General features: G+C 39.4%; 1 protein-coding gene across 1 annotated transcript; it reads right to left on the reverse strand.

Annotated features, from left to right (window-relative positions):
• Nucleotides 1–1075: 1075 nt before the first annotated feature.
• LOC139448731 (uncharacterized) lies at nucleotides 1076–15161 on the reverse strand. The gene is made up of 9 exons (XM_071230273.1): nucleotides 15120–15161; nucleotides 14360–14485; nucleotides 12927–13018; nucleotides 11813–11888; nucleotides 8818–9081; nucleotides 4391–4456; nucleotides 3120–3217; nucleotides 1634–1709; nucleotides 1076–1114 (listed from the first exon to the last, which is right to left on the reverse strand). The coding sequence occupies exons 1-9, from the start codon at nucleotides 15159–15161 to the stop codon at nucleotides 1076–1078; spliced, it is 879 nt and encodes a 292-aa protein (XP_071086374.1).
• Nucleotides 15162–18901: the final 3740 nt, after the last annotated feature.

The raw sequence follows: 18901 nt of genomic DNA on the forward strand, positions 1-18901 counted from the left end.
ATTATATCCCTTCCTATTGGAGCCATATGCTTTTGGTCAATTTGTGGTCGAGTTCGTTATAAGCAGAAGTTTCTTTGATTAGAATTAAAGTAAACTTATCTAGATAGCTTGTTCTATTGTTACCACTGTTGGCACAGAGCCTGTGTTCTGAGGTAATCTTCTCCGATTAGTCTTGTCACTGCATTAAACACTTCTCGAGTACCACCCCCAAGTAGTTCAAAGTTTATGTCACATGGGATCCGAGTTTATAGATTATTTTGCAATGTTCGGCGATGCAATGAATACATCATTGCTAACACCAGAATCGGTGACATATTTGTCGACATCCTGCCTGATTTCTGAATACAACAATAAACGAATACATCATTGCTAATACCAGACTCAGCGACATATTTGTCGACATCCTGCCTGATTTCTGAATACAACCATTAATGAATACATCATTGCTAATACCAGACTCAGTGACATATTTGTCGATACCCTGCCTGATTTTTGAATACAACAATAAACGTTAATTCCCAGTGCTTTCGTCAGTATATTTATGCGTATGAACATGGTACTGCTTGACGTGAGCATCCATGGTTATAACACAAATGGAAGCAACATGGTTTGGTATGTTACACTTTATTGTTAAACACGAGTGTTATGTTTGGGACATGATTAGATGCCTCTGTTCACAGTCCTCATACACAACAACAGTTGGAATGAGTGAGTGAGTGAGTGAGTACGGTTTTACGCTTCTTTTAGCAATATTCCAGCAATATCACGGGGAACACAGGAAATGGGCTTCATACATTGTACCCATGAGGGGATTCGAACCCGGGTCTTCGGCTTGACGAGCGAACGCTTTAACCACTTGGCTACCCCATCGCCCAGTTGGAATTGAACTCGTTTCTTTTTTTGTAAATTAAAAAATCAACAAGTAAATATAAAACAGTATATATGGTTTTTGATGAGGATATGGAAACATTCTCATATCACCGTCTCTGTTTACTGATTGGAGTAAACACAAACTCGACATCACAGATGATGATCACATATCTTTATCACAGGTAGATGTCCAGTTGCATCATCCTTATGCCGGGGTGATACCAAGTCCTCCTTCCGTAATGCACTGGAAGCATTAAATACAATAGTAAACATATAAAGTACATAAACACATAACAAACTTGACACGGTACTAGCTTTGAGAATACTACTGTGAAAATATTTGAAGTTACGCTAGGATCTGATGCGGCTTTGAGTAATACGTTGTATTCCGTCCCCTGGGAACCATGATTATTGGTTCGAATCCCTGTTCGATCCGATAATGTTTCAAGGTTTGTCAGCACCATACCCGTTCTCATGGGCAAAAAATTCGTAAACGTTTGAGACCTGAATCACGTCGGGCTTTCCTCCCACCTCAAGCGTAAACGCCGAGATATAACGGGAACTGTGTTCAAAATGGCGCTAAATCCAACTCACTCACTCACTCAAACTCTTAGTATTTCCATAATATACGCACGTGTACACTATGGTGTAATCAGATCCTGAACATAAACTTTTAAGGTTGAATATTTGTTATTTATGTCGTTTATGATATGACAATACTTTATTGAATGAGTAGTTTGGCGTCCAAGTTATCATTGCTTACCAGAATGAACCACACGATGGCCCAGGGGAAGAAGAGAATAGTTATGACGAGATGTAGGAAGTGATTCACACGTGGTCTGAAATACGAGCAAAAATGTCATAATTAGATGAGCCTGTTATTCAATGTCAGCGTTATGTGCACCACAAATGTTATCTATTGTAGCCTCCGTGGTCTAGTGGTAGAGCGTCCGCCCGTCATACCAAAAGACGTTAAAAGATGGTACTTGTTGTTACCCTGTCTGGCGCTCGGCATTAAAGGGCTTAAACAAGGACTGGTCGGCTCGGAGTCAGTATACTGTGTCTGAGTGGGATATTCATCTTTAACTGCGGCATGGTATTTCAGTGTGCCAGCACTATAAAACAGCTTCAGTCCGGACTAGTACAATCAGACACACACACACACACACACACACACACGCACGCACGCACGCACGCACGTGCGCGCGTGCATGCACGTCGCTATATAATTGCAATAATCTTGGACGCGACGTTAAACCCCATTTCACCTCACCTATCTATTGTATAATTATAATCTGGAAAAAACAACATGTAGACCATATTGCACACCTTCTTACCCTTCATGTTTCATGTATTCATCTTCTGTTTAAATGTAACGCCCTCGAGAATGAACGATCAAATTAATTTGATAAATATTATTATGTATGGCCAACTTTATGTAAAAATAAACGACGTTTATGTTCACAGAAATTAAATGTGTTGAAAAAATGTCAAAATTGATGCAATTGATATTGAATACTGTAAACACGAAATAATTCCACAGATTTACTGTTATACCATGTCGTGATAAAAAGCAGTCAAGTACTCCTTTCAGCCAGACCCCATCCCCAGCTCTTATTGTGATTATATATGCTTACGCGAAGCGATTATAAGCAGCCGGCCCTTTTAAGAGGTTCGACGCTTTATGGAGAACACGTTCTTGGGATATTTTACGAATTTTTTTGAAGTCCTAAAAGAACATATTGCCAAACTGCTTGATTACTTGCTGAATGAGGAAGGTTGCGGTTCTAACATACAACTGTTGATATATCCTCTGCATTCAATCTTCAGGCATACTTGATTAATATGTAAGAAGTTATATTTAGTAGATTTGATCATCTGACCATGAGCCAAATTATTTGACGAGCTGGAATGGAAGTTTCATATGTACTGGTTTTTATCACTTGATAACGTTGATATATGGCAATATTCCAGCTGTATCAATGCAGTCTGTAAACACTGCACAGTGCGATCATGTTTAAATGGATACAACTCCTGGCATATGGCGCCGTGAAGGGCCGGGTGACCTTTGCCAAAATGGTACAAGTTTGTTAATGCAGGATTATCCGACTTGACCTTACAGAGTTCTCGTCTTGTTGTCTTGATAACAAACACGCCCCTAATTGGTCGTCAAGCATAAAAGATTATTTTATGTTCTAATATTGGTGTGTATATATGTAAATATATTTCACTTGTCTTGAGTGACCCACCTCTCTACTACGACCGTCTGGGCAGGGACGGGAGCAGGGGCACTATTGTTGACCACGACAACTGACTGTTGTTGTTGCTGCTGTTGCTGGGGCATCATCTGTGGTTAAAGACAAAGGATTCACTATCAGATTTCCCTTATTTATCCATGGATGAAACGTCATGGTACAAATCATGAGTGAGTGAGTGTGTGAGTTGTGTTTAACGCCGCTTTAAACAGTATTCCAGTTATATCACGGCGTGTCAGCTTAATGTGGGAGGAAAGCCCAAAGTGATGCTGGTCTCAGACGTTTACCACTTCGTTGAAACCCACAAGCACGGGTATGGTGCTGACAAACCAAGAAACATAATCGGGGCGAACCGGGATTCGAACCCACAATCATAGGTTTCTGGCATGCCCAAGGGACGCAACTCTGCACAGCGAATCGCAGCGCCTTAGACGAGCGGGCCACCCGTGCCCCCTACAAATCATGAAAAAAGCGACAAAGTACCTTAAGTACGTGTATTTCCATCACGGTATATTGACATGGTGGAATGCGACAATGCGTCAGTGGGTGAGTTGGGTTTAACGCCGCTTTTTTAACATTATTCCAGTTATATCACGGCGTGCCAGTTTAACGTAGAAGGAAAGCCCGAAGTGATGCAGGTCTCAGACGTTTACCACTTCGGTCAAACACACGAGTACGTGTACTTCCATCACGGTATATTGACATGGTGGATAGCGACAATGACGTCTCATGGTATGGTGTGCATTTAAACGGTTAGAAATACAATAGTAGATAGTCGACCACCCTTACAAATAAACATAATCGAGATATCGCTACATTTAAGGTTACCGACCATTTCAGATCATAAGGTGCAAATTTAGGCAATGACGATGGCCATACTTCCGGTCGAATGACCTTAGAGATGTGGCTGTGTCAAACAAGATGTTAACAAACTGTTTGCTAAATATTCTAGTTACCTATGCCACTCTAGGGATATGTGTAGAACGTAAAATGATGATAAACAAAAATTCGTGAACGCGCTTCACATCACAAAGATATTTGCTATTTTCCATGAAATAAATTAGTAGTGAACTCAAAAACGTTAATGGCTGTTCTGGGGCTTTTCAAAATAAAATACATATTTTTTTACAACAACTTGTCATTAAGTGTGAATAATTGCGAAAGTATTGGTGGTATTTGTCATACCTATTTTACTTTACGTATTTAGATACCCCCTTTGTGTACTTCCCTGATTCTAAATAATGATATTAATAATAACCACTCACGTGCATGGGCTGTTGATACATCGGTTGTTGCACATACCCCGGGGGATACTGCTGCTGCTGCTGTGGCTGCAAGAAATGTACAAGTAGGTTTTAATATAACCACAAAGACAGAACATCAGCTATAGCTAACTGATGATCTGTGAACACAAATCATGAAATCAATATATTTGAACATTACTTCGGGCTTTCCTACCACATAAAGCTGACACGCCGTGATATACCTGGAATACGGTTTAAGCAGTGTTGAACTCACTCACTCACTCGGGATGTCTTATTGATTAATGCTGGCAGGATATATATATTTTTTTTTTTCAAAACGATATATATAAGTTTGAGTTTCCGGTACTATGCTTCATTTACTTGTGTGCAAGGTGACACGAACAATGGAAATGATATATCAATACAACTGACTGCTACAATCCCATGACAATTAATATATCGAGCTACTGGCGGGGGCGAAACAACCATTGTAGCAGAAAAGCAAAAATTGCTAACACTTGTGAAAAAAACACATTTATTTTACCTAAAAAGCACATTTCTTATAAGGAAACATTTTACCATCTATGCAGTAAAAAGAAATATTATCGATTCGTTTTAATGTTCAAGTTTCATTTGTCATCATAGATATTTCTTGAATGAAAGTCGTATACATATGTTGGTGAAACACCTATATATACTTCTAATAAAAATTATTATAAATAACTAACTAATATTTGTTTCGAATAAAATCTACCAAAAACGGTCCCAAAACGCAGAAAATATCGTTTTAGAGCATCTATTTAAATTTCGAGGGGAGGGAGGGGGGGGGGGGGAGGGGAGAAATCAGTTCGTTTAATGTTTATTTTACAGACTAGATCAGTTCAATGACAGGTAAGATCAACATAAGCAAGTTTAACTAAGTTCAATCGTCACCGCTGATTGTGTTGATTCGCGGCTGTTTGAGTACAGCCATTGTCAGTGACACAAATTGACACTGAGATTTCTCAGTTCGCTCTACACGTCACTAATTCGCGGTGTTTGGGTTTGTAGGGGATGAGATATCAGTTTGCTGTATACTTTAAGTCGCTGCAGAGAGTTTGTTATGGATGCTCATTTAGGAGATAAATCGGGGATTCTGTAACAGTTCGTTATATCCGTTTTCTCCCTCTGTCTAGGTTCGTTCTGTCCGCGTTCTACTGTACATGTGAAACGATTCTATATTTTAAAATGTGTTTATGGTGGAACAGGCATACACAAACATTCCAAGTTTCAGAAATGAACACAGGGCAATGTGTAAATATCCATATTGTGGGGCGATCGGGTTGGCCTAGTGGTAAAGTTTCGCCCGTCACGCCGAAGACCCGGGTTCGATTCTCAACATAGGTACAATGTGTGAAGCCCATTTCTGCTGTCCCCCGCCGTGATATTGCTGGAATATTGCTAAAAGCGGCGTAAAACCATACTCACTCACTATATAGTGAAGGAATCACTTACCAGCATGTACGGGGGCGGTTGCTGCTGCATTGTCTCTATAAATAGACAGTTGGACTAGAGCTTTCAGTATTTCTGAAAAGGACAACAATTATGTCTTACTTAAACATTACCTCATCTCTAAAACTTACAAGCGAGTACTGAGTTGTGTTTACATTATTCACATACATACTTTTTTTAAAATATTGGTTTCGAATGAACTTTATAGGTAGTTCGCCAGTTCGCAATTTCACAACAATCGCACTGAAAACTAAACAAACGTATCAAGTCTTTGAATGGCACTTAGAAGTGATACACATATGGAAGAGAATTAATGGATGTCTTTGTTATGAGGAACACAACGTTTCAGAGTATATACGTACTCCTTCGGGTAATTCACCTGATGAAGGAGTAAGCATATACAGTAAACTACGGTTATAACGAACACGCTTATAACGAACTGACGGATATAACGAACTTCTTTTTTGGTCCCGACTATTTGCTGTAGTTATGCTGTATATATGCTTATAACGAACTACGGTTAAAACGAAATAAAATTAGTAGTCCCTTTGAGTTCGTTATAACCGTACTTTACTGTACTCCGAAACGTTGTGTTCCTTATATGTATCACTACGAAAATGCCTTTCAAAGACTTATCACACTCAATGGGTATGCAGAAGCATCTACACGGGTGCCATGTAGAACCACTGAAAAAAACTAAATTATTATCCCCGTGCGATCTCCTTAAAATCAGATCTTAGTTTTCGCTACCGTAAATTCTCTTTTTTTTGTAATTAAATAATAAAAAATGACACTTACGTTCTTCGTTAGTTATATCTCAAATTTAAGAAATGGAATCCGTCAGCACTGATCCCAGAGCGTCTGAGTATTCTATGCCGAGGTCAGGACAGGTCTGCACTTTATCAGGACACGGTTGCCAAAACAAGCCCCGAAACAACAATTCCAGGTAACGGTGAATGTGGACCAACAATTGAGAATTACCCCATCCCTAATACCGCTGGTTAACCACGCGGTAAGCGTTAAACCGATTATGTAATATTTGTTACATAGTAAATAGTGTGTAGGTCCCAATGCTTCAGTGGTGCAATTAGCGTCAATACAAGTCCGGACAAAGGGTTTTCATTGTTGTCTTGATACCTTGTGCTTTACGATCTATACAATGTACAGCCGAACTTGTTTCAGCATATAATCAATGTCCATTGATTAAAATGTTTGTTTGTTGTTTAATGCCACACTCAGCAATGTTCCTGCTATATGACGGCGGTCTGTAGATAAGCGAGTCTGGACCAGACAATCTAGTGACTGACATCATGAGTATCAATCCACGAAGTTATGATACCATGACATGCATCAGCCAAGTCTGACCACCTGATCCCGTTAGTCGCCGCTTACGACAAGCATGGGTTGTTGAAGGCCAATTGTAACCCGGATGTTCACGGGTCTGATAAACATGTGTTTTGTAAGTGAATTATGTGAAAGAGTCGTAACAATACTCTGATTTAGTACTGCCCTAATTTAACGCTATATAGTTGCTGTTTTGAGAACATTTTATAACACTGTTATCTCTTGGGTGTCCACGACGCCATACAAACATGAAAATCACAAAGGAATATTGATTATTTATTTCTGAAAATTCGATTGGAATTTCAGTGCGCCATCGTTGTGTTTTAGTATATATTATATTAAATAGAGCCTGATCATAAATGGCCATCATTATCGATTCTAGCACTGAAAATGATGTATTATCATCTATGTATAAACAAAGAGACTTAACGAACAGGGAATGGTTTCAAAGATACCATAGAGTTATTTTAAGTAGCTCAGTAACTTTGTTGCGTTTGTGGAATACCCGTCAAACAGTAACAAAAAGCAAGGCATTTATTTGGAATGATGTAATGACACAACAACGCTGGTGTTTTATTAGTATGTATAGAGTCTGTATTCTGGAGGGAAATGTACCTCCCATATTTCATGAAAACTCAAAGGGAGACAACTCTTGCCGTCCTAGATAAAAGTGGATATTGCTGGCCCGTTTCACATCAGGGTGTATATATGTTTTCTATGTGAGAGAAGTGGATGTTAACAATGAAAACGTTTCTGTGTTGTGCTCAGGCTCACAATCAGGCAATGGTTTTAACAAAGGAAGTGTTTATTTTTTTATTTTTTTTAAAAAACAACATCTTGGGTCACTTCAACTTTCAATGAATAATAATTCCAATTATACTTGTGAAATAAATATTTCAAATTTTTCCCGTTACTTCGATTATTTTCTTTTGTAATTTCGATTATATTTAAAAATTCGGAATTTCGAGAAAATATTCGAAGTAACGAGAAACACTTGAAATTTCGATTCTTTAAAATGAAATTAGAATAATGAGATATAATTAAAGTAACGAGAGAGAAAAAAGAAATGTCGAGAAAATAATCAAAGCAACGAGACAAAATTCGAAATTTCGATTTAAAAAAAACCATATTGATTTATTTGTAAAAAACGAAACAACAATCGAAATAATTCAAGAAACGTGACAAAAATCGAAATTTCGAGAAAAATAGATATAATGATATAATCACCCATCAGACTATGGAGCGTTTATGATTGTGTTTTTCAGGTTCGAACCCCGAGGGTAACTGAAAAACATGAACGTTGTGTGTAAAGATGGAGTAAACGGTGTCTACTCTGCGACATAAAAGTAGAAAGTTCTATTTTCGCTTGGTGGGTTAAATGAAGAAGTAAAAAACGAATTCTGCGAGAATGTTTTATCGTTTATAAACTGTAGTGATACTTATTGCTACTTCCGTATTGCTGTCATCAATGATCAGTCAGTTATGCCCATCGCTCCTCCCGAAGCATAGGCCGCCGACAACAGTCCGCCAGAGTCCTCGGTCCTGGGCCCCGTTCTTCAAAGCGATCTTAGCACTACGATGATCGTAAGCCTATGTTAAAGTATGGGACTTACGATCACCTTAGTGCTAAGATCGCTTTGAGGAACGGGGCCCTGGGCTGCCCTCTCTAGTTGTTTCCAGGTGTGTCCCATCTTCTTGCTGTCTGCCTCGAGGTCCCGTGGCCAGGTGTTTCTTGGACGTCCTCTTTTTCGTTTTCCATGGGGGTTCCATGACAGCGCCTGTCTGGTGATGTTACTGACTGGCTTCCTCAGGGCGTGCCCAATCCATCCCCATCTTCTGCGCCGGATCTCATCTTCGGTTGGCAGTTGGTTGGTACGCTGCCACAGCGAAGTCATCAATTGTACGAATAATTGGTTAGAGTTATCATCACTATCACTGAAATGATTCGTGTGTGGCAGCTTTTCAGCTTTAACGCCGTTAGTGAAAGATGACATGTACTCACCCAGTCACAATATAAGCTTTCTTGCCCCACCTCTACAACATGCCAATCTATTGGTCATGGGGTTCTTATAAAATTATTTGTTTATTCTTTTCGAAATTTCGAGTTTTTATCGTGACATGATTAAATTTTGCATTGTTTTCTCGTTTTTCAATTATACTTAAAATTAAATTCCCGTTATACCGGTTATTTTTTGTGTGGTAATTTTGATTCCATTTAAAAATTCTCAATTTCGAGAAAATAATCGAAATTACGAGAAAATAATCGAATTAACAAGAAACACTTGAAATGTTAGGATTTCGCCGTGAGTGATTTCGTTATTTAGTTTGTGAGTCACTGAGACCTTCCTTCCGTTAAAACAATTATTGATATCATCCTCACTCAATGATCTAGGTTTGTCAGCACCATACCCGTGCTCGTGGGTTTCACCGAAGTGGTAAACGTCTGAGACCTGCATCCCTTCGGGCTTTCCTCCCACATGAAGCTGACACGCCGTGATATAACTGAAATACTGTTAAAAGCGGAGTTAAACCCAACTCACTCATTTACTCATCACTCAATGTAAACTTCGAGCTTTTCCCGACCTCGAGGGTGTACATTTTCGACCACAACCGAGAAGTTGTGTTTTATCATCAACATCAAACTTTTTTTGATACAGGCGCTAGTTATTGATCCGAAATGTCGTACTAAAAGGGAAATAATATTTGAAACAGGATTCCAAACAACTGCCGGTGACAATGAATTCATGCAGGTTTTACGCCGACACGTGATAACCTTCATCTAATATTGTATATTTATATATTACCATGTTGGTAACAGTAGCCCAGTGATTAAACCGTACTGTGTGTGAAGCCCATTTCTGGATTCCTCCGTCGTGATATTGCTGGAACATTGCTAAAAGCGGCGTAAAACCACACTCACTCACTTGTCGAAAACGCCCACGAATGGGGACGAAGATGGTTGCAACGTATAATCTGATGGATTGTATGTCATCGTAGATACACTCTCCCCATCCACCGCCCCCCACCCCCACCCCACCCCAGCATTGGGTTTAACAAAAGTGACAAACATCTAAGACCTGCATTATTATGAGTTGTTCCCCTCCACAAGAACATGACACTGCTCAAAGTAGTATAAGACCCAAATGACTCAATCAAACGTCTTTCACGAAAAGTGAGTGAAGCGGACGTAAAATCTTCATCCGGGGTTCGATCCCCGCCAGCGTCAATCCAAAACAGTTACCTGGTTCAACAGGTTTGTGAAAATTAACTCAAATGTAGCAACGCCGTCGACTAATTTTCTTTTCTAATTTACTATTTTGGAATTCAGAAATAGAGACTGACCCCCTTCTTCAATATCAATGGATTTTAAACAGACGTCAAAACGAATTGAGTTATTATTACAGTTTTATTAACAAATAATGCACCTTGTTGTAAAATTAAATAGCAATTGAAATGGTTCTTTATTTGTTTTAAAGTTATTGAAATTCTTTCCAAACTAGACATTCGGGTACCTATATTTCAGGAATAAAAATATACATACCAGCATGGGATTTGTCAACAATGAACATAAAGCACGCGTTTCATCTGCTTTTTGCGAATAAAATTGGGTCACCATTGAAAAATAAATAATCATGAAGGAAATCCTGCAACGTCTTGTAGCGCCCGTGCAATCCACATCCCCATCTAACTGTCTGCAATGGACTGAAAATATAATTGTTTTATTGTTATGATAACTATTGCTATTAATGTTAATGAAACGTCAACTTCTTATGATTATTATCATCATTATTATTACGACTACTACTACTACTATTACTACTACTACTACTACTTTGTTGTTAAACGCCTCACTCAGCAATATTCCAGCTATATGACGGTACTACTACTACTGCTACTACTACTACTACTACTGCTACTACTACTACTACTACTACTACTACGACTACTACTACAAAGACTACTACTACAACACAAAGAATACTACTGAGAAAAGCATGTTTTAAATAGTTTACTAACTTTGTGGTTTTGAAAATGCGCTCATATTTTATAACATGAATATGAATTTCCTGTTAAGTGTAAATCTGGAGGCAGTCTCGTGAATTTATAAACATGGAAAAATGTTTCAGCATGACATTTGATGGGTGACTTTAGTGATGTCAAAACACAACAGACAAAGCAATTTCAACCCCGTACAACACATGTGCCGTACCCTGACTTGGTTGATGCATGTCATCGTATCCCAATTGCTTGGATCGATGCTCACGATGTCAACCACTGGATTTTCTGGTCCAGACTCGAGTATTTACAGCCCTCCGTCACATAGCTGGAATGTTGCTGAGTGTGGCGTTAAACAACAAACAAACAAACCGTTTCGCGACCACGTTTGGTATTAATGCATGGACATCACTCACTATTCCCCAGGGGGGGTCAGGTAGCCTAGTGGTTAAAGCGTTCGCTCGTCACACCGAAGACCAGGGTTCGATTCCCGACATGGGTACAATGTGTGAAGCCCATTTCTGGTGTCCCCCGCCGTGATATTGCTGGAATATTGCTAAAAGCGGCGTAAAACCATACTCACTCACTCACTCACTATTCCCCATTGCTTACCAGGATGATCCACACAATGACCCACGGGAAAAAGAAAAACGTAATGATGCAGTGCAGGACATGATTCACATGGCTTCTGAAAAGGGATCATCGTCGTCATCATCATCATCATCATCATCATCATCATCATTTACATCATCATCATCATCATCATTTACATCATCATCACCATCATCATCGTCGTCATCATCATCATCATCATCATTTACATCATCACCATCATCATCATCACCATCATCATCATCATCATCATTTACATCATCATCACCATCACCATCATCACCATCACCATCACCATCATCACCATCATCATTACCATCATCATCATCATCATCATCATCACCATCATCATCATCACCACCATCATCATCATCACCATCATCATTACCATCATCATCATCATCATCACCATCGTCATCGTCAACGTCGTTATCGTCATCTCATAAGACCATATTTCTTATCAGCAATATTTGTGTGAAATTACCTTAACTAGATGTACCTGCTTCCGTCGAACCTACATGTATTTCGAGTAACATTAGTTCGACTCAACCAGAGTATTGATATCAGACGAAAGAACTGATACCGGCACGACAACGTAAAGGGGTAACGGGAGGCCCAGTCGTCTAAGGTGCTGCGGTTCGCTGTGCCGAGTTGCGTTCCTTGGACACACCAGGCACCTATGATCGTGGGTTGGAATCCCTGTTCGCCCCTATTGTTTCTACGTTTGTAAAGCACCATACCTGTGCTCGTGGTTTTAACAGAAGTGGTCAACGTCTGAGACCTCCATGACTTCGGGTTCTCCTCCGACTTTGACCTGAAACGCCGTGATATAACTAGAATACTATAACAAGTGGCGTTAAACCAAGTCACCCACTCACAGCGTAAAGTCGACTTATGCAAAATAACGAGTAGGCGGCGGTAACGAGGATTCGCTGTACAAACTTTTTGTAGAAAAGATTGAGATAGTGCAAAGGCATAAAGTGTTTCACTAACTCACTCACTCACTCATTCAAACCTAGATACCGACCCAATAACTCACTGGTCATTCGTGTTTCCTACCTCTCTCTGATGACGGTCACTCACTCACTCACTCACTCACTGCTGGGTATCCTACCTCTCTCTGATGATGGTCGTGGTAGGGGCGGGGGCCCCAGCGTTGACGACAAACACTGACGTCTGTTGTTGCTGTTGTTGTTGTTGCTGCATCTGCAACCATCACATGTAACACGTTGACAGTTGAAGTGAGAGAAACTTGTGTGGACGTCTCAGTCGAAAACATAATTTCAATGATGTCACTTCCACTCTACCTTATCTACGCATGCGCCGAAATGGTTACACTCCTTTTCAAACTCCACTGCTCATTTGTTAGTGCAAATGGTTCTAAAACCAAAATAGCAAAGGCAATATGGTTTGCTTTTCTAAAAACGAAAACAAATCGTTCATCTTTGCTTTTAAAATTAGTTCATGTATCGTTATTGTCTGTGTCGGTTTTCATAAACCAAACGTTTTTCACAAAAAACGAAAACTTTGTATTTCCTTTTTCAAATGACACTGGGTTGGCCATGTCGTTTTAGACGACGAAGTTCGCTGTGCGTCTCCTAGACGTACCAGAAAAAAAACTAAGATCGCGTGTTCAAATCGCAGCATCACACACTTGCAACAAATGGACTATTATTATAATTATTATTATAATTATTATTATTATTATTATCATTATTATTATTATCATTATTATTATGATTAAAAATAAACTCGTGTTTAATACCCTCAATGCTCAGAGGCTCGGCCGGGTAGCCTAGTGGTTAAAGCGTTCGCTCGTCACGCCGAAGACCCGGGTTTGATTCCCGACATGGGTACAATGTGTGAAGCCCATTTCTTGGGTCCCCGCTGTGATATTGCTGGAATTTGGCTAAAAGCGGCGTAAAACCATACTCACTCACTCAATGCTCAGCGCCAGGAAGGGAAACAAGAAGTGCAATCTTTTAACCATTTTCAATATCGCGCGACCAGGGGAGCGATCAACAGCTCCCTCGATTGTTGATTATATATACTTGCCGAAGGTCGATCTCACAGGCTACATCGGTTATGATCATTAATTGTTCCAAGGTGCACACATTCCGTATATCCACTATCCGGACTTAGACAGTGTGCACGCCTGATTTTACGTTTATACTGGTACCTTCATGAACGCAAAACATAATAAATTTCAATTTTCAAATATACCACTAAAGTAAGGAACACCTTATTCTTTCATATCAACTCTGCCTCGAAATATTTACTACATTAATATGACAAAAATCGGTTTTTTTAAAACTTCTTTTAGTATATACAGTAAACTACGGTTATAACTAACACGCTTATAACGAACTAACGGATATAACGAACTAACTTTTTAGTCCCAACTATATGCTGTACTTATGCTGTATATATGCTTATAACGAATTACGGTTATAACGAACTAAAATTAGTAGTCCCTTTGAGTTCGTTATAACCGTAGTTTACAGTATACTGGTTTACGGTTATAATTGATGACGTCATGCAACTCACCGGTGGTCCATACATCGGCTGGGGCTGTACATAACCCGGCGGGTAGTGCTGTGGGGGTGGCGGGTAGTGCTGTGGGGGTGGCGGGTACTGCTGTGGGGGTGGCGGGTACTGCTGTGGGGGCGGCATCTGCAAGTATCATCATATTGGGAATATTCCAGATAATGATTTGACATTGATAGTCTTTCGCACATTACGTCAAAGCTGTTTCAATGACATGCCGAAATCAACATACGAGTGTAGTGAATACAGACAAATCTAATTCTGAAATATGAAGTTTTGGAGTAGTAAATTAATAACATGTTTGTTGAAAAGTCACAGTAACAAAATGCAATTTACATTGAAATTGATAAAAATCACCGTCCACAATCAACGTTAACGAGTCCTAAAAGAATATATGATGATAATTAGAAAATAGTTAAATAATATTTTAACATAAAAAAACAAAATGAATCAAAATAGAACAAATAATTTCAGATTGTGAAGTTCCTCTATTCAGACATTTTGAAACCCGTGGAGATTCGGCATTGTTCAGCAACCAATTGTCGTAGGTGTGTCGGGATTGGTGTTCAGGATCGCTGACGCATGTTATCGTATCGCAGTTGTGTACATCGATGCTCATGTTAATCATTGGGTTGTCTGGTCCAGAATGGATTATTTACAGACCGACGTCAAATAGCTGGAATATTGTGGGGTTAAACATAAATATACAGTCAATTAAGCAAATAAACAATCATATTTTTTTTAAAGAGCGGCTACTTACCGGCGTAGGGTTATAGGCATATGGGGGCGGTTGTTGTTGCATTGTGCCTGAAACATAGCCAGGATAATTAATTGTTAATTCATTTCTACAAGTTCATTTCGTTAAGTAGTGAGTGAATCAACATATGTTGTTAACAATCAACACAGCCAAGCTTGTAAGTACTCGCGTTTGGGCCATGCAGACCAGTTATTGAAAGCATGGGCCACTGTATACACCGTCAGGGCACAATACACGTACACCGCCGTCGGGGCCCAATACACGCACAGAGCCGTCAGGGCACAATACGCCGTCGGGGCCCAATACACGTACAGCCAGGTTGCACATCGCCTTCACCTGATCGACAGGAGTCGAGGCGTCAGTACGACAAAACAGGACTTGATTTAGCCATGTCTGTGCTAATCGACATGTTCTCATATAGACAAGCATTTTTGAATCAAAATTATACCTCTTTACGCAGCCTAAAGTATCACGATGCAAGACTTCTTCAGTTAGTCAGATATTACGTGAACCCCCACAGAGCGAAACTAGGTTCGAGGGCGGAGGAAGACGTTCACATTGCACTCATCTCACACCCTAATTGACCACTACAACTGTGCCTAATGCACTCAATCAAATCGTAAACGACAGCAGTCACAATAAGCACATGATTTGACTATAGATAGAGAATATACAGGGCAATTTCAAAATGTATGTAACCCACAAATACTTTCAAAAGTCAAAATGTCTTGGGAAAGAAACCAATGCCTTTTCAAGTATTTTTATGTACATCTTTAGTAGATGTTGTTAAAAATATGTTTACGACGACGTGTTCAGCTTGAAAACATATATTTATCAAAGAATTCAAATTCCTTGACTTCCATTCCGCTCAAGATATACAGGACTGTACGAAGGATGGGTTAACCAAGGAAACGATTTATTACTGTCAATCGTTTCCCTGCTGAGGCTTTCATTAAACTCACTGACCATTAAGGCGTACTTTGAAAATTGTATAATTGCAGCACACATTTCACGAGATATGGATTTAAAGAACAGTTCCGCTCTTGTCTCGGATTAAATCATGGTTAATAAGCTCTTTGATTTACAAACGCAATGCATCTTTGAAAATGACAGAATGTCAAAACTGCGTTTTTTGCGGACATCTCCTATCGGCTTCACGCTTAATGCATTCACTAATTTCACCGGTATTGGGAATTTCAATCAATAAAACAAGTTTCCGGGCTTTTCAAATTAAATTTCTTTTAGCTGCCAAGACAACTCAAAGATATTCTGTTGATTCTATTGAATTTTCCTATCAATGTACATTTATACCAGCGGATCTGAGTCATATATATGCACGATGTCCCCCTCTGATAGATTATGGAATCCTTTACAGTGATATCCCAAGTCTTTGTGACATATGTCTATACAAACAGTTACTGTATAGTATGTTTTAAAAAAATATGGCGTCGCGTTTTTATTCCTAAATTCTCATCGCCAGACCGAATATATCAATAAATTAATATATATCGAATATAAGTTTTTTAACCTTTCTGATATGAGGGAGTCAGATTGACGCCACTTAGAACAATATTTCAGCAATATCAAGCCTGTCAACCTAATGTTGTAGGGGGGAATAACGGTTACGAGCTTGTATATATACGCACGACTGTGGTGTCATTCTAAGGATCATGATCTTGGGATCGAACTCACGACCAGCGGCATCTTAGGCCACTGGGCCAACTATGCACTTATCAATCTCGTTTAATGTCTGATATGATTAGTGTTCTATTTAGTACAATAAAACAGTTATTTACTCTATGTCAGACGAGGTTTCCGCTTTTATTTATATCTATGAGTGAGTGGATATGGTTTTCGCCAGAATCAGCAATAAAACAGCTATATCGATGACACACCGTTCAATAAGTCTGGTCCAGGCAAGTAAATATCTGGCCGCACGAGCAACTGTTCAAGCTGTTGACACAGAAGCAGGCAGGTCATCCATTGTAACCATCCGACTCACCAGGCGGCAATGACAAGAATGGGTTAGTGGGTGCCAATTCAGCCCGGAGCGTTTAGAGGCAATAAGCAAGACACTGCCAAAAACATATACCCTCCATACCTGTTTAAGCATAATCTATGAACTTATCTATGTGCATAAAATGCCTGCCATCTGTGTATTAAGTAAGCTATCTGAAGTATGTTTGTCTGTGTCGCAGTGACACTGACAGCTTGTATGAGAAGGGCTCTTCGAGGGCTTCGTTGAAGCGAGAATAATGTAGGGACATATGGGATCTGGAGTTACAATGAATTCACGGTTTACAATGAATTCATGCAATGTCACGATTACTGCCCAAGGTGTCGAGGTGGGAAGCGGAATAAGCCGAGTGTACCCGACTGCGAAGTGAGCGTGCTCCTCTGGGCCTTTTGGTGAGTGAGTGCGTGAGTTGTGTTTAACGCCGCTTTTAACAGTATTCCAGTTATATCACGGCGTGTCAGCTTAATATGGGAGGAAAGCCCGAAGTGGTGCAGGTCTCAGACGTTAACCCACGATCACGGGTATGGTGCTGACAAACCTAGAAACATAATCGGGACGCACCGGGATTCGAGCCCACAATCATAAGTTTCTGGCGTACCCAAGGGACGCATCTCTGCACATCGAATCGCGGCGCCTTATAAGACTGCCCCCTTCTGGGCCTTGGGGTAAACTAGAAAGTCTTTTAAGGCCACACATTTTTAATTTTATGTTTCACGGATTTATTCCAGCTTTTCTACACAATGTCGGTCGAAATTTAATTAAATAGCTACGTCAATCATTTATTTATTTATATAAAAGTCATTCTGTCGTGCAATTAAAACTGCAGCTGGCTTCTTGAATCACTGATAATGATGTTCGCATTTTTATATTGTATAAGATAGTCTATATTACTAGCGGGAGACCATTTTTATGTTTAATTAATTTATTTTACAGCTAATTTTCTGTAAGGGCGGCGGACTCGTGAAACGAACCAAAAACTTTTTTTAGCCTAAATGAGACATGGAAACTGAACAATGCAATATAGCTGGCCGTTCCTTAAACATGAAAAACCTTTTTTAGCCTAAATGAGACATGGAAACTGAAAACCTTTTTTAGCCTTAATGAGACATGGAAACTGAACAATGCAATATAGCTGGCCGTTCCTAAAAATTGAAATCACCTCCAGTGTTCCTGAATGTGGCGGGTTTCATGAATAACGACGAACTTGAATGTGTTGAAACAATTTATAACAGCGTCCAGCGCTCATGATATACGAAGATTATTGAGCCGGGTTTTTCATTATTCAAGCACGGTTGAGTTCAGCATCAGATCACTGGCGTTCAGCGTGATTAATCAACGTATACTTGTATTTTTTATCACTCACCTGTTAAAGACACCTGTTTGTTACACATACGGCTGTATTACATGGTGCTTCTATCAAGAGGCACAACACTGACACATGCTTTCATCACAAATTGTAGTACCAAATGTATTGGTTTGGGCAAAGTCATTGTAACCTATGTTAATTGATGACTTGTGTTTATAAAAAAAACCTTATCAGCGAAGATTGCACAATGTGAAATTTAGAGGAAAATGTGAAGAACATAAGAAATCAACATCAATTTTTATGTTATTACCATAACATAGCTAATTAACACCACAAATCGATCTTAATCAGAATTAGAATCTCAGAATAATTTCTACTGTATGTTGCAGTCGGGTTATTTGAAATTTGCTGAAAAAGAGCTTGATTATAAACTCAATATCAAAGGACAAGGTTGAGGTTAAT

The sequence above is a fragment of the Haliotis cracherodii genome, unplaced genomic scaffold (assembly GCF_022045235.1).
Source record: "Haliotis cracherodii isolate W230 unplaced genomic scaffold, xgHalCrac1.p SCAF_7, whole genome shotgun sequence".
Lineage (NCBI taxonomy): Eukaryota > Metazoa > Mollusca > Gastropoda > Lepetellida > Haliotidae > Haliotis > Haliotis cracherodii.

Coding starts and splice junctions, on each gene's coding strand:
- LOC139448731 (XM_071230273.1), bottom strand. CDS start 15,161: ATGCAACAACAACCGCCCCCATATGCCTATAACCCTACGCCG. Junction 9,082..11,812: donor TCATTGTGTGGATCATCCTG/GTAAGCAATGGG, acceptor TCGCTGTGGCAG/CGTACCAACCAACTGCCAAC. Junction 1,115..1,633: donor CCATCGTGTGGTTCATTCTG/GTAAGCAATGAT, acceptor TAATGCTTCCAG/TGCATTACGGAAGGAGGACT.